This window comes from Meles meles, chromosome 14 (assembly GCF_922984935.1).
Source record: "Meles meles chromosome 14, mMelMel3.1 paternal haplotype, whole genome shotgun sequence".
NCBI lineage: Eukaryota > Metazoa > Chordata > Mammalia > Carnivora > Mustelidae > Meles > Meles meles.
The window spans coordinates 14,566,997-14,582,545 of record NC_060079.1 but is presented as its reverse complement, the minus strand read 5'-3'; the positions used below and the strand labels follow the sequence as shown (position 1 = coordinate 14,582,545).

At 32.8% G+C, this 15,549-nt stretch overlaps 1 protein-coding gene across 5 annotated transcripts in view; it reads left to right on the top strand.

The window, feature by feature from the left end:
• The window catches only part of LOC123925035 (NEDD4-binding protein 2-like 2), a 114,280-nt gene that overhangs the window by 15,480 nt on the left and 83,251 nt on the right, over nucleotides 1–15,549 (top strand). For 4 of the 5 annotated variants that reach the window (XM_045978114.1, XM_045978115.1, XM_045978116.1 and 1 more), the window contains 3 exons: nucleotides 1,519–1,607; nucleotides 2,002–2,078; nucleotides 5,278–5,424. In XM_045978114.1, the coding sequence (XP_045834070.1) occupies nucleotides 1,519–1,607; nucleotides 2,002–2,078; nucleotides 5,278–5,424 (313 nt within the window). Of the gene's footprint in view, nucleotides 1–1,518; nucleotides 1,608–2,001; nucleotides 2,079–5,277; nucleotides 5,425–15,549 lie in introns of those variants that run through there. The other variant, XM_045978118.1, reaches the window with a different exon arrangement.

Here is a 15,549-nt window from a genome sequence, read left to right as displayed (position 1 = left end):
TCAAATGCCAGTTACCATTCTGGGAATCTCTCTCTGCTTCATGTGTATTAGAAGAATCTAAATTCATGTTAGGCCACCTATAAATTTAAAAGCTCCCCAAGGTGTCATTTTGTTTCTTAAGAGCATGGTAGTAATTTTAAGAAATGACTCTTGTTATCAGGGTATTCAAACATTATTTACTTAGGAACCCTTTCCTCCTGGAATATACTAGAATGTGGTATTGCATGGTGATTTTTCCTGGAAAGAGGATAATCTCCCCATTCCTGCAGATCAGAGATTTAATTTGATTATTAAACTTCTCTTCTACAATATAACTTCTTGGAGGTGCCAGCCTAACTATTAGACATTAAGAGGTTTAGCTTAGTAAGTTGGGCTTTTTTTTTGTTTATTTGTTTGTTTTATGGAAGATTTGTTTACCATTTATGATTGGGGATAGAGCAATGTAAGATGATAGCATCTTGATATCCTATGTGTGACCCAAATTCTAAAATTCTTTTGGTATTTAGAGACATCTTCTTCCAAATATATATTCTACCATAGTCATTATTACTTACTAACCATTAGAATTCTGTCTGCCCTTAGACACCTGTATAAGTGTTTTCATTGTGTAGAATTTAGTGTTTTGAATTCTAAGTCCCAACAAAACTTCCATATCATTGCCTTTTGCCTCAGCCTTTTAAATTTTATTGTAGGTTCTTAATTATGTTTCTTGTCTATTTACATTTAGGGGTACACACACTCCTGTTGTTAACAGTGGCTCACTGTGGCGGTGATTCTTACCTTATGGGGGAAGAGATCGCAAAGGGATAGGAAGATGTAGTTTAGAAAATTTCCATGTGATCCTAGCTCCTAATTTGAGAATTCTAGTCCTAAAAAATACTTACAAAGTCATTTGAACTGTCTTACTTAGCTATGTGGTATATAAGTTTCTTATTTCAGAAACATTATTTATAATTGTAGAATATTGGCAAATACAGATAAGCGTAGATGGCTCATATTCCTGTTACCTTCAGATGACCACTTTTGATATTTAGTAACTCTTCCCAGATCTCTGTATTTTGACCAAAGTAAGGTCATACTTAGTATACTGTGGTATAATTTGCCATTTTCAGTTAACAGTCTTCATCTTTCCACGTCAATAAATGCTCACCTCTTTTCATACTCAGACTGTATTCAGAGTAACTTGATCTTGTATTTCCTGTAAATCAAAGTTAGCTGTATACTGAAGGCTTCCTTAGTTTGAATTCAAGAAAATGTTTTTCCCCAAATGTCATTATCAATACCAGCATCTGATCCAGAAAATACCCATTGCCTGTGATTATGTCTCTTAATTCCCTTTTACTCTAGTGAGGTCCTTTTTCTTCTCACACCACTAACTCAAGAGATTGAATAGTTTTAGTTTTAAGTACAGTTGTAGAAAATTTCTTAATAATGAATGTTTAAATTTTATTTTTTATATTTTAATCTAATAGTTCTCTGGTTTTTGTTTTTGTTTTTTAAATATATTTTTTATTTCAGCAAAACAAGCTATCAATCAGGGGAGATCTCCAGTTATAATAGACAACACTAATACACAAGCTTGGGAAATGAAGCCATATGTGGAAATGGTAAATATGTGATATGAGAGAGTTTTTTAATATTTTATTCTTATCAGTTTTTCATACTCTGAAATTTTGGTTACTTTGATCTTCACTACATAAACATTTGTCCCTGTTTTCTAAAGAGGTGTGTTCATTAACTTAGTTTCTAAAAAACTGGGAATGGTACTTACTAAGAAATATGCTCATCTTGGTAGTTTTGCCTGGACTTGAAGACAGTAATTCGAAATTGTCCAGTTATGTGGTCTTACTATTTTTGTGAACCATATTATTTAAAAGTAAAATATTTCTTGGTTGAACAAATTTAGAAGTATTGTCTAAATGGAACTTCTATTTATCTGCCTTCTTTTTTACTTTAAGAAGTATTCTCTGGGTTTTTGTTTTCTTCCTTTCCTTTGTGTAGGCCATAGGAAAAGGATACAGAGTAGAGTTTCATGAACCTGAAACTTGGTGGAAATTTGATCCTGAAGAATTAGAAAAGTAAGGCACTCGAATTTTTTTGAATCCTTATCTTTGAAAAGTTTTTTTGAATCTCCTCTTTTTTTTTCTTTTCTCCTTTACTCGGTCAGTTTCTTTACTATATACTAGCTTTTGCTTGTTGAATGTTTGCTCTTTGTGAATGGGGACTACTACTCACTTTCTGACAAGAGGAACATTGACTTAAATTCAAAGTTTCTTGGGGTACATTCCCCTGGTCAGTTTTATTAAATTTTCCTTATTGAGTATGTGTGTTATTTTTTCCTCTGTAAATTCCTACATTGTTTCATAGTTTATTGAATGCTAGTAGAGATCCAGAACACTTTGAGGGAAAAGTTAGAACTTTTCCTTCTGGTTTTGAGTAGCTCACATATCTGCATTGCCCTTCAAACTTTTCTTCCCATTTTAGGCCTCATCACCTGTTTACCTGGGGCTTTCATCTTCTTTCTCTTTTCCATCTTTACTACTACAGATTCATAGTCCAAGACCCTTGTAATCAGTGTGTTTTAGAATTCAGGGTTTTTTTTGTTTGTTTGTTTTTTAAATAGAAAGGTAATATAGTACATATGCATAATCATAATCCCCTAAAGCTTGGGGCAGCATGGCATAATCACACATCATATTTTTTCTGTGGCAAGTCACTACTAATCCTCTAATTAGATAAGGAAGATTCTGCATAATCTAATGTTTGTTCTGAGTAGGTTGTGCTGCCAAAAGAGTACAGGTTTGGTTAGATTTCGTGCCATATGAGTCAACAAAATACTAAATTTTCAGACCATTTTAGATTTCAAACTTTGTGGTGAGCGGTTGTGGACTTTTGTTACTTTCAACCCTGGCTTTCTGTTTGTGTTCACCTTTATCCCTTTCCCCTCATGTCACTGGTTTTCCTATGACTCTTTTTCTTTCTTTCTTTGTTTTTATTCTCCTCTCTGCTTTTCTGTAACAACTTTGAAATGTAATTCACATACCTTACATTGCATTAAAAGTGTACACTGTTACGCTGAAAAAATTAATAAAAGGGGGAAAAAAAAAAAAGTGTACAATTACGATTTTCAGTGCAGTCGACTCTTGAACAATGCAGGGGTTAGGAGTGCTGACCTTTGGGACAGTCAAAAATCCACAGATAATGGATTTTTGAGTCTGTTTTTGATGATGACTTTTGACTTCCCCCAAATCTTGACTACTAATAGTCTGCTGTTGACTGGAAGCCTTACTGATAACATAAACAGTTGATTAACACCTGTTTCACATGTTACCTGTATTATATACTGTATTCTTACAGTAAAGTAAGCGAAAGAAAAGAAAATTTTATTAGGAAAATCATAAGGAAGAGAAAGTACATTTATAGTACTATACTATGTTTACTTATTTTTTATTTAAATTCAGTCCGTTAAAATACAATATGTTATTAGTTTCAGAGGCAGAGTTTAGTGATTCAATCAGTTACATACAATACCCAGTGCTCATTATATCACGTGCCCTCCTAGGTCCACTTACATGTGGCTTTTTTACTGTGCTGTATTTATTGAAAAAAGCCACATGTAAGTGGACCTGCCACTGTTCGAACCTTTGTTGTTCAACGGTCAACCATATATGCACAGAGTTGTGCAGCCATCACTTCTTTTTTTAAAAACCAGTTTTTTCCTCCACCTCAGCTTGCCCTCTTTCAGCTTAAATGTTATTCTGTGTGTGATGTTCAACTAATTCTTTTTCCCCGACCTTTTATTCATTTTGTTACCCTTTTTTCCCTTTCTGATTTGCACACCATGTGTTCATATGTGAGTAAAACGGATAGATTTATGAGTAACTAGTATTATTCATCTGCTTCTGTATGTATAATACACCTCAGTTAGAAGAGATGGAAGTTTAAAAACTAAAGCTGTTTGGGTTATGCAGAATAAATGAATTGATGAAATACAGTTAGGCTTCATTAACGTTTGAGGGACTGTTGAAGTTTATTAGAATTCTTAATATAATTGACTTTACAAAATAAAGTCAGTTTAACTGATATGCAGAATACTTCGACAGAGTTTTTTTTTTTTTTTTTTTTTGGTAAATTGATGGAATTACCAATTTTGACATCTTGGGGATTTAGTTAGTCATATCTTGTCAATTTCAACTTCAAATCCCTCTTTTTCTTTTTTTATCTTCTAGTCCTTTTTGCTTTTTCTTCTCATCTTGAACATAAACAAAAACAGTTTAAAAAGTAAACATTTTCTTTTCTGGGAAAAATTAATTAGCATTAGTAAATCTAGAACTATAATATTAAATGTAAAATATGTTCCTATGTGTTTTGCCATGTCCAAGTCAAGTTATAGAAAACTACAAGGGTAAAATAAATTATAAAATGTTTTTTGAGGGTCAAAAATAATTTAAACCACTTTTTGTTGTTACAGTTAAACCCACAGAAAATGACATAAAATATAAATACACAGCTTAACAAATTTCTTGTAAAGGCAGATACTCACTTAACCATTATATAGGAATGTTACCAACACCTCAGAAGTTATATGAATTCCTTTTCCCAATAATAATTCCCTGGTAATTACTTCCTTCTCTTTAATATATCTTTTTTCTTCATATTTTTTAATATGTCTTTTTTTCTAAAACATGTTTTGCCTAACACGATAGTTTTTTTTCAAGCTTTATATAAGTAAAATACAGTATGTGTTCACTGTGCCTAGTTTCTATCACTCAACATTATGTGAAATATGTCCAAGTTGTTATATTTCTAATAATAATTTGGTATTGGTAATAAATTTTAAAAATGTAAAAGGAAGTGTCCTAACATACTTTGAAAAGTAATAAATATTTCATTCTGATTTTTGTAATCCCAGAAGTTCACTCAATTCCTCTATAATTTCCAGTACACTGTCTCATAATCTTTGATTTTGTTATGAAAAGAGGGGGAAGATTAACTCTGTGGTTCAGTGAATTGGTAGTGAGTTTTATGTGACAAAGATATTATCAGTTAACATTTTGCTGTGATTTATGGTATCTTTAAATCTTTAAAAAATACTATATTGTTAAAATTTTTGAGAGCCAGTGTAAATTTTTTTTGTTTAAAATGTGGGTGAATGAGATGTATCTTTTAGTATTTATTTGTAAATATAATTTAGAATCTGTACTCTGTTACTCTAAAGCAGTTTAATATCTAAACCTAGACATTCTAAAGAATTAAAATCCTTTTCTTTTTTGGTAGGAGGAATAAACACGGTGTATCTCGAAAGAAGATTGCTCAGATGTTGGATCGTTATGAATACGAAATGTCCATCTCTATTGTAATGAATTCAGTGGAACCGCCACACAAAAGCACACAAAGACCTCCTCCTTCACAGGGGACACAGAGGTGGGGAGGCTCTCTAGGCTCACATAATCAAGTCTCTGTTACAAATAATCATTAAACTGGCTATTTTCAGCTAACACACTTGTTGCTTGCCCAAAAAAAATTAGTGAACCTATCTTGAAGTTTAAATAGTTTAAACTTAAAAAAAAAAAAGACTGTTGCCTCACAAAGGATGTTCCCCACAAGTTGTTTAAATCCTAAAGTGTAAATAAAAATTATATAAAATCGTTTTTTAAATGCTTTTATAATTTCTTGTTGTAATTCCCTTGGGTTATTATGAGAACACCTTAGTGGAGTGGGTAGGACCTAGAATAGTTTTTCTACAACTGAGTTTTAAACTAATTATATCTATTTTGTAAATAATGTTGAAAGTTTTATAGCTCTTACTAAATCTAACTTTTCATAAAATATTAGTATTTTTTCTTAACTACCTTAAATATATAAGAAATACTTGATACAGGCACCTCAGTTGATTCATTATACAGGTAAAATTATGTTTGTGCAAATTCATCTATATGACAAAAATATTTCTGAGTTATAATTAGCATATCACTTAGTTAAATTCTCCATCAAACGCTATATAGCAGTAGTTGTATCAACCACCTGGGTGGTTTTCTCCATGATATACATATTCATAATATATAATATACCCATATTCATCACCCTTCTCAAACCATCCCCCTACCCTTCACACTCCCCAATTCTGGAATGGATAAATAGGGAAATCACTGTATATTTTTCAAGTTATTCTGATAATATATCACTTTTCTCTATTTAACACTATATAATTCTAATATAAAAACCATTTTGGACACATTCTTAGCATTAATGGTAAGATTTGTCTTGTAGGATATTTTATTTCTCCTCATTTCAGTTTTTTTGTTGACCAGTTATATATCTCATTGAATAGTTTTCTTTATTAGATTGTGTTTTGTCCCTTAAAATTTAAAAGCTGAGATGGAATTCATTTCTGAGACTTTATAATTCATCCTCATCTTTGATTTGCTCTTTTTAAGGAAAAAGCTCCAGCTGGTTACATGCTATTAAAAAAAAAAGTTACGATCCTTCAGATGTTTTACATGATAATATTTCATGGCCCATTAACTTTCTCCTAACCCAGCACATCCTAACTCTAGTAATCTTTCTTCTGTTGTTGTTTAAACCTTTTGCTGTTCTTTTCAACCTTACTTTAAATATTCTCCCACATTTATATTACTTTTTAAGTAATTCTAAGTGCAACTCTCAAAACTAAATACAGTACTCTCAACAAGGTCTGTATTATGTTGCCTTTAGGGAGATAAGAATATGATTTCTATTTATTTGTACTATTCACCGCTGTTTACATTTGAATGGATATTAGTTTGCTTTATTTTGTTTAACACGTGTTTGTATGTATTCATGTTAACTAAATATGATATAGTAAATATGCTAACTCATGTTTTGTGTGTAAATGTATATATATTTATACATATACACATTTTCTTCATCTGCTATTTTCATGTATTTTGTTTCATAGTAATACTTCTTGGTATTTAAGCTTATGTTTTCCAGCATTTTACTGTGTACATTAGCACATGTTGAAAATAGTATAGAAGGATTTAATTTGGAGACAGGTGAAACAACTGTTAGATATTATATAGTGTGTGTTCCTTTCCCTCTGTCTTTATAAAACTGTTGGGAGTAATAGTGCTATGAATCTATAGTTTATGATTAATAGATGCGAAATTAGCACGATTTATTTTATGGAAGTAGAGAATTGCCTTTGAAAGTTACAAATTATAAAGAAATATGTTCATGTTAGACAGTAAGTCTGAAATAAATTTCCAGATTTTATTATGGGTCAACTTCATCTTTTAGTACTTCTGAGTACTTAAATAATCATGTAGAGATCATTAATCATTGCTGATTTATTTTAGTGTAAATCCATATTGAGGCAGAGAAATTAACATTCTGAAAAACTTTGAAGATTTTTTTTTAAGGACTGAAAATTAGTAGTTCCTCTAAATATATTAAATTAATAGTTCCCCTATTAGCATTCTGGTTAATTTTATTTTTATTTTTTGAATGATAATAATCATGAGTATGCAATAAAAGATACCAAAATCACTGTTATAAGTCATTGCTTTAAGTCTATAAAAATCTTTAAAAATCAAAGAAATTTACTGATTAAAGATACTTCATCAGAATTTTTCTTGTATTCAGATATTCTTGGGTTTTTTCTCCCCCAGTTATTTTCTTAATGGAATAGCCTCAATTGCTATGCCCCATTCTAAGTTGGTCTCCATCCCAAAGAATAAATGCAGCATTAGTCATCATATTTAACAAAGATAAAATACTTTAGTTAAGCAGAATGCAGCTTAACCTAAGTTGTTTTTTTATAGGCTTGGTATAAAAATCACTTCCTTTTTGATAAGCAGATTTATGGTTTTCTATATGTCATAGTCCTGCTAGCAAAAATACTCATGTGGTCTTTAAGTTGAACTGTTGGTACTGCTTTTTAAATAGGTAATCTTTATTTTCCGTATTCACCTTTTCAAAAGAAAATTTTAACTTTTTAATATTTTATGTCTGTTTTAAAGTAAGATTGTTTATAAAAGATTGGGTTGTATTTTGTTGTTGGAGCAATAGGGTGGATTTAAGTATTTGAAGTTTGGTTACTTCTTATCTAATTAATATAGATTGTGGAATTTTCTGGTTTTATGTATAGGTAACTTCTGAAAGAGTTTATGATTTCAGAGGGTGTGAAATACTTATTTTGACCATATTTGAGTTTTTGTTGCAGAAATGTCTGATTTTCTGAGCCTGGTTTTTAAAGTATTTATAAAGAAAATTGGTGGTGTTCTCTTTGGAAAATGTGAAGAAATGTGGTTGTTTATATATTAGTGCCTTGATCAGATAGGTTTGCTAGTCTTCATTGAAGTTTTATTTAGTATTCTAACATAAATGCAGTAACTGAGTATTTGTTATTAGGGCTGAAGATGTATGTGTGTGTGTGTGTGTGATTGTTCTAACATTTGCAACCCATCAGAGTAACACCTTCGTCTAGAATCATAACAGTATTGTTTAGTTTTGTTAAAATAACCATTCAGAATAAATATTTGGTAGTGCGGAAAAAGATTGAGTTAATGGCTTTAAAGTTAAATTTTATAGGTTATAATTTATAAATAAAAAAATTTTTCCATTAAAATTGTTAGATGTAATTCTTGTGAATTTACAGAGGAAGGAGTGATTTTGTTAAGAGATTAATGAACATCTCCTTTTGATGGTTTTCTTTCTCTTTACTAATTAAGATTGGCACACCAATTTTTATTTTATTTTTAAGATTAAGGTATTTTTAAAATAACTGGTTTCCCTATATGTATATCATATATATGTATATATATATATTTTCTTCTTAAAATCCTTGGGATGGTAAAAGATACTGTTTAGTTTGTTGAATGAAATAAGTTCTGAAAGAGGAGTAGTTAGTGATTTTCTCTTGTGTCTTTCTGATTCCTTTTTTCATATTTAAAACAACATTTAAATTAATTCAATTCATTTGATTCAAATTGCTAAGTATCTTTAGTCCAAAAAATTTTCACTCTTTGCATAGTTTGTAAATTGTAGAGCAGACTTTGAAAAGTTTATAATTACGATGTTTGCAGCCAGGTTCAGAAAACTTGTAATAGACTGATTATCATTTATATTCAATTTCTTTATTTAGAGCAGATTAAGAAGCATAAGTTTTATAATAGAATACATTTGTAAGCTTAATTTTTAATATATCTTCTGTGAAAATTTTAAACACATTGTCAATGTCAAATTATGCACAGAAACAAGGGGAAGGAGTAGCACAAATAACTTTTTGAAAAGAGAGCCTCAAGCTAAGGCTGTGTCTGTTGGAAAATTTGACTTTAGGGTGCATTTAGTAGAACTTTATTTTAGTAACTTAGATTAGAAATAATCTCTTCATTCTCCTTTTCCCTAACAAATTTTATTCTCTGAATGATAACCCTGTTGTGTTCCGGGTGTGATAATTGCGGTAATCACATATTATTGTACATTTCCCAGTGTAAGACCCATTAATTTCAGTAACTGTCTTAAATTTAAGTATGAATAAAATAGATTATTTTATTTAGCATGGACACAGTTACATTTTGTCCTCTAATCCTAGAACAAGACACAATCACATTAACAAGCATTACCCCTACTTTGGTGAGTAACTGAACACTTCGCTTGAGAATGTCTTCCAGTTGTAAATATTGCAGGGTGTTTTTTTTTTAGTTAAACTTTTTGTAGATTAGTGGGAAGACTGAGAGATTTTTAAGATGACCTAGGGGCTTTTTGCCATTCAAATTATTAGTAACTAAGGGGAAATAATAATAGGGAAATAATCTGTTCATTCGTATTTAAAATTGTGTTCAAGTTCAATAGAGTCCTTTGAAATACACTTTATTTGGATTATTTTCTTGTTTTGCAGTTTTAACTGCATTCTCAGACAGGACATCTAAAATCAAAGTTTTGCCCTTGAGGTTAGTTCATCTACAGCTGTCAGTTACAGTTGTACAACTCCGTAGTGTCTCTTCAATTATAATCCTGAACTCTTTTTAAGTTTTTTTAGTATTACAAAATGAAATTTGATTTTGGGAGGGGATTGTGGGTTTTTCCTCTGCCTTTATTATTTTTTCTTTCTGTTTTTTTGTCTTTAATAGTATTAGGAATTGTGTTTCTTGCTTCTTTCATAGTCTTTCCTGTACACATTTTCTTTTTCTTCTGTCCATTTTCTGCTCAGCCATCCTTGTGTAACTGCATAACATTTTTAATGAAGATGGTGGGATGGTAAGTGGCTGACAAAAATGGCAATAAATTTCCCCCTCCTGTGTTTCATTGAACTCACTGTTCCTTAGGAAACTTACTTAATTAACCATGTTAAATTTATAGACCAGCAGCTTTGCAGTTGGTTTCCTGATCCTGCTATTTAGTTAGAACTTAGATATGAAAATACTTGGAAAGATTTATAAAAATCTAAGAATCCCATAAGCATGGCATAGTACTTGGATCTTAATTCAAGAAAAATTTATTTTATAATGCTTAAGCGTCATGATGATAGTCTTGTTGGTAAGTAGTAGTTGGGAATTCAGTATTGTAGAAATCAGTGATACATCATGATTCTCTAGACCACCCTTATTAAAGAATGGAGTGATTCTGAAGGAAAGCTGATAGCTTGTTTTGAGTTCAACCTCTACAAGTGCTTTATATTGTGGAATGCTGCTACAGTGAGCAGTAAGAATTTAATAGCAACAAGCCTTAATATAATAATGTTCATTTAAGTAGGTGCCATTTATTTAATGCCTGTCAATGCCACGCTCTGTTGTAATTGTGATTGTTAACAGGTTTAGAGTTTTCATAGCAGTCCTACAAGGGTTGTTTTTTTTTTTTTTTTTAGATTTTTATTTATTTATTTGACAGAGAGAGATCACAAGTAGGCAGAGAGGCAGGCACAGAGAAAGAGAGGGAAGCAGGCTCCCTGCTGAGCAGAGAGCCCGATGTGGGACTCGATCCCAGGACCCTGAGATCATGACCTGAGCCGAAGGCAGCGGCTTAACCCACTGAGCCACCCAGGTGCCCCTACAAGGGTTTTTTAAAGAGGAAACAGTAACTTAACAGAGGTTAAGCAAAGTTCTCCAACGTAATTTCTCTGGGGAAGATACGTAACTGGGATCCAACTCTAGGTCAGACATATTCCTCACGATAGCCCATTTTATCTTTTTTTTTTCATTTTTAAGTATATTTTTTAAAATTAACATATAATTTATTATTTGCCCCAGGGGTACAGGTCTGTGAATCAGGCTTACACACTTCACAGCACTCACCATAGCACAACCCCCCCCACAATGTCCATAACCCAACCACCCTCTCCATACCTCCCCTCCCCCCAGTAACCCCCAGTTTGTTTTGTGAGATTAAGAGTCTCTTACCATTTGTCTCCCTCCCGATCCCATCTTGTTTCATTTTTTTCCTTCCCTATGCCCCAAACCCTCCACTTTGCCTCTCAAATTCCTCATATCAGGGAAATCATATGATAATTGTCTTTCTCTGATTGACTTATTTTGTTTAGCATAATACCCTCTAGTTCCATCCGCATCGTTGCAAATGGCAAGATTTCATTTCTTTTGATGACTGCATAGTATTCCATTGTATACATATACCACATCTTCTTTATCCATTCATCTGTTGATGGACATTTGGGTTCTTTCCATAGTTGGGCTATTGTGGACCTTACTGCTATAAACATTCAGGTGCACGTGACCCTTTGGATCACTACATTTGTATCTTTACGGTAAATACCCAGTAGTGCAATTGCTGGGTTGTAGGGTAACTATATTTTCAACTTTTTGAGGAAACTCCATGCTGTTTTCCAGAGTTAGCGCATTTTATCTTTTAAAGATAGTCATCTTTTTTTTTTTTTAAAGATTTTATTTATTTATTTGACAGAGAGAGAGATCACAAGTAGGCAGAGAGGCAGGCAGAGAGAGAGGAGGAAGCAGGCTCCCTGCGGAGCAGAGAGCCCGATGCGGGGCTCTATCCCAGGACCCTGAGATCACGACCTGAGCCGAAGGCAGCGGCTTAATCCACTGAGCCACCCAGGCGCCCCGATAGTCATCTTTTTAAAAATTATTACCAATATAGCCTTTTTTTTTTAAGGTAGGAAAGAAATTCCAGTGAAGATTTGAGTGCATCTTTAATGGTACCTTTGTTTTGTTTTTTCATTTTTTAAAAAATTTAAATTTGAGGGGCGCCTGGGTGGCTCAGTGGTTTAAGCCTCTGCCTTCGGCTCAGGTCATGATCTCAGGGTCCTGGGATATAAGCCCCGCATCGGGCTCTCTGCTCGGCGGGGAGCCTGCTTCCCCCTCTCTCTCTGCCTGCCTCTCTGCCTACTTGTGACCTCTCTCTCTGTCAAATAAATTATTTTAAAAAAATTTAAATTCGATTAATTAACATATAATGTATTGGTTTCTGAAGTAGAGGTCAGTGATTCATTAGTCTGAATGGTACCTTTGGATTTAGAGGGTTGGAGGTATGTTAATTTAGTAACAAAATTGAATATAGAAACCTTTAAATGACCATTGAGAGTCCCATTTTTAAAAGATGACTGAAAGCAGAAATACCATTTAGTGTTTAGTGTTTTCTACAAAATGTACATTGATGTAATTGATAATCATGTTTCAGCAACATGTTTTCAATTGGATTTTTACACATGCAGTTGTGCTCTAATGTTTAAAATTTATTTTAATTTTTGATTTTAATTAGCTTTTGAAATGTGTAGTATTCAGTAAATGGATTAAGTTACATAAGCTGTTTGTTTTGCTGATTTTGAGGCACTATTTCCCAGACTAGATCAGCACTGTAAGTGGTCTTTCTTTTTCTTTTTCTTTTTTTTCTTTTAATGTTCACATATTCCTTAAGTCTGCCCTAGTAGTAGATGTTACGGAAATTACATCAATTTTCTGAATTTCTGAAGAATTACGCATTTCTTTCTTTTATAATAGCATCTTTTTCTTCTGTGTTTAACTTTCCAGAATTAAAGAACAATAAAAGAGCCAGTTAATTAAGTTTAATATATAAATAATAAATTGAGTTAATTAGATTCTACAAGGAAAACCTCTAAATACAAAATGAAAAATTCTTATTGTTGAGTATTCACCTTATTTTGTTTTAGTTAACCTAAAAAAATAGAAGGACTTGATGTTGTTTAGGTTTTCTTAATCCATAGAGTAGATTGGGATTTTTTTTTTTTTTATTGTTTTTGAATGTGAAAGCAGAAGTAGAATTTTTGTTGGAAAAGGAAAGACTTCTTGAAAAAAGAAATAGCATAAGTTTCATCAGTAGATTAAACTAGTTTTCAGTTCAGGACCTAGAAAGCAGCACATTATCGAATTGAGGTTATTAGAATATAGTACAATGTAACACTGGCAAAGATGTGATTAAAACATTTAAATTCAAATATAAGTAAATTGAAGTGTGTACAAGAAATGTAATAGGAGGCCTGGCCTGGACCAGACCATTTGAAATAATGTAAAATTAATGAGGAAATAATGTAAAATTAATGAGGAAAAAAATTAATGAGAAAAAAAATTAATGAGGACCATTTTTTAAAATTTTTATTTATTTTTTTTTTAAATATTTTGTTTATCTGAGCGAGAGATCACAAGTAGGCAGAGAGGGGAAGCAGGCTCCCTGCTGAACAGAGAGCCTGATGCGGGGCTTATATCCCAGGACCCTGAGACCATGTCCTGAGCTGAAGGCAGAGGCTTAACCCACTGAGCCACCCAGGTGCCCCCAAAATGCCATTTTTAAAAATATTCAGAAATGATAGGGAAGAAATTGTTAAGGTTAGTTGGATAGTGGTCAAAGTGGTATTTCTCCCTCTCTATCTCACTTTTGTTTTTCAAAAACCAGTAGAGCCCAAGTTATTAAAAAAGATTGATTATCTTGTATCCTGAGTGCCATAAAACAGGGTCTTCCTTGTCACCCTTGGTTACTACTGGGTCTTCGGATCTTTGTGCCTTTAAAAAGCGTCAATAAAATATTTGTTGAATGGTAGACATAGTCTTCTCCCCAAAACAGTCAACAACCTTTTGATAGTAAGGACACAATTGATCTAAGTAGAGCAACTTCTGTTCTTAATCTTAGCTTTCCCCATGAAATTTCATCATTTCTCACTTGGGCATGGTAGTCTCCCCACTTTTCTTTGTCAACCTATAATTTTATTCACAGAGCAAGTAATGTATAATTTAAAAAAATTTTTCTTAATGTAAATGATATCACTCCTCACTTAAACTCTACTACTTCCCCACTTAAACTCTACTACTTCCCTGACCCTGACTTGCACAACTCTCCCTTTCCCTTTCTTTTTTTTTTTTTTTTTTAAAGATTCCACTTATTTATTTGACAGAGAGAGTGAGAGGGAAGCAGGCTCCCTGCCGAGCAGAGAGCCCGACGCGGGACCCGATCCCAGGACCCTGAGATCAGGACCCGAGCCGAAGGCAGTGGCCCAAACCACTGAGCCACCCAGGCGCCCCTCCCTTTCCCTTACTACATTCCATCTATACTGGTCTTTTTGTCTGTTCTTCAAACATGCTAAGCTTTATCTTGCCTTAAGCACTGGCTCTTTTCCTAGAATGCTGTCCTTCTACTCTTCTGCCGAGCGTTTCAACATTCAGGTGTCATTTCAAATGTCACCTTTGCAAAGAGGCCTTCCCTGATTATTTCAATCTTAAGTAAAATAGACCTTTCCCTATCACTCTTAATACATTGCTACATTTTGTTTTTATCATAGTACTTATTAGTAATTGAAGTTATCTTATTTAATACTGATTTGTTGGGGGGTGTGCCTGAACAAGAATATACATCCCATGAGAATTTGTTTATTTTGTTTGAGCTGTATCCGCAGAATCTAAACTGTAATATTGTAGGAGCTCATTAAATATTGACTGAAGGATTTGGTACTTACTGCTTCTGTTACTAATAGTATCGAGCCTCAAATGTATTTTCTGCTTAAACCTGGTGTTTGAGCTTCAGCCTTTTACTTACCTGCCTACCTAATATTTTTAATTTTAATACTTTTAAGACTGGAAAATTGAACAGTGACCTTCTCTCCCATCTCTGGATTTCTATGATTTCCTTATATAGTGAATGGCTCTACCATCCATTTCTATAAGCCAGAAACTTGGGAGTTGTCTTTGATGCCCTCTGGATCCCCCTCATACTCAGTCCACCAACCAGGGCCTGTGGATTTTGCCCCTCAAATATCTCTTGAATCTATTCATTTTTGACTGTCATATCTCTAGTTTGCTCTGAGTTGAGTCCCCACATCGGTTCTTACTTCGTTCTAACCCTTTGCACAGCCTAACCAGACTGAAGTATAATGGACATATGAAAAAGTGCTTAAATTTTAATTGTATAGCTCACATTTTCACAAAGTGATCATCATATCCATGTAACAGAACTCTGCTCAAGAAACAGAACATTACCAGCACCCTCCTTGCCAGAGTGATCTTTATAAAATAAAAATATAATCACATGTAAAACTTTTTAGGTGTTTCCCATTGTTTTTAGGCTAAAGACCAAAAACCATACAGTGACATT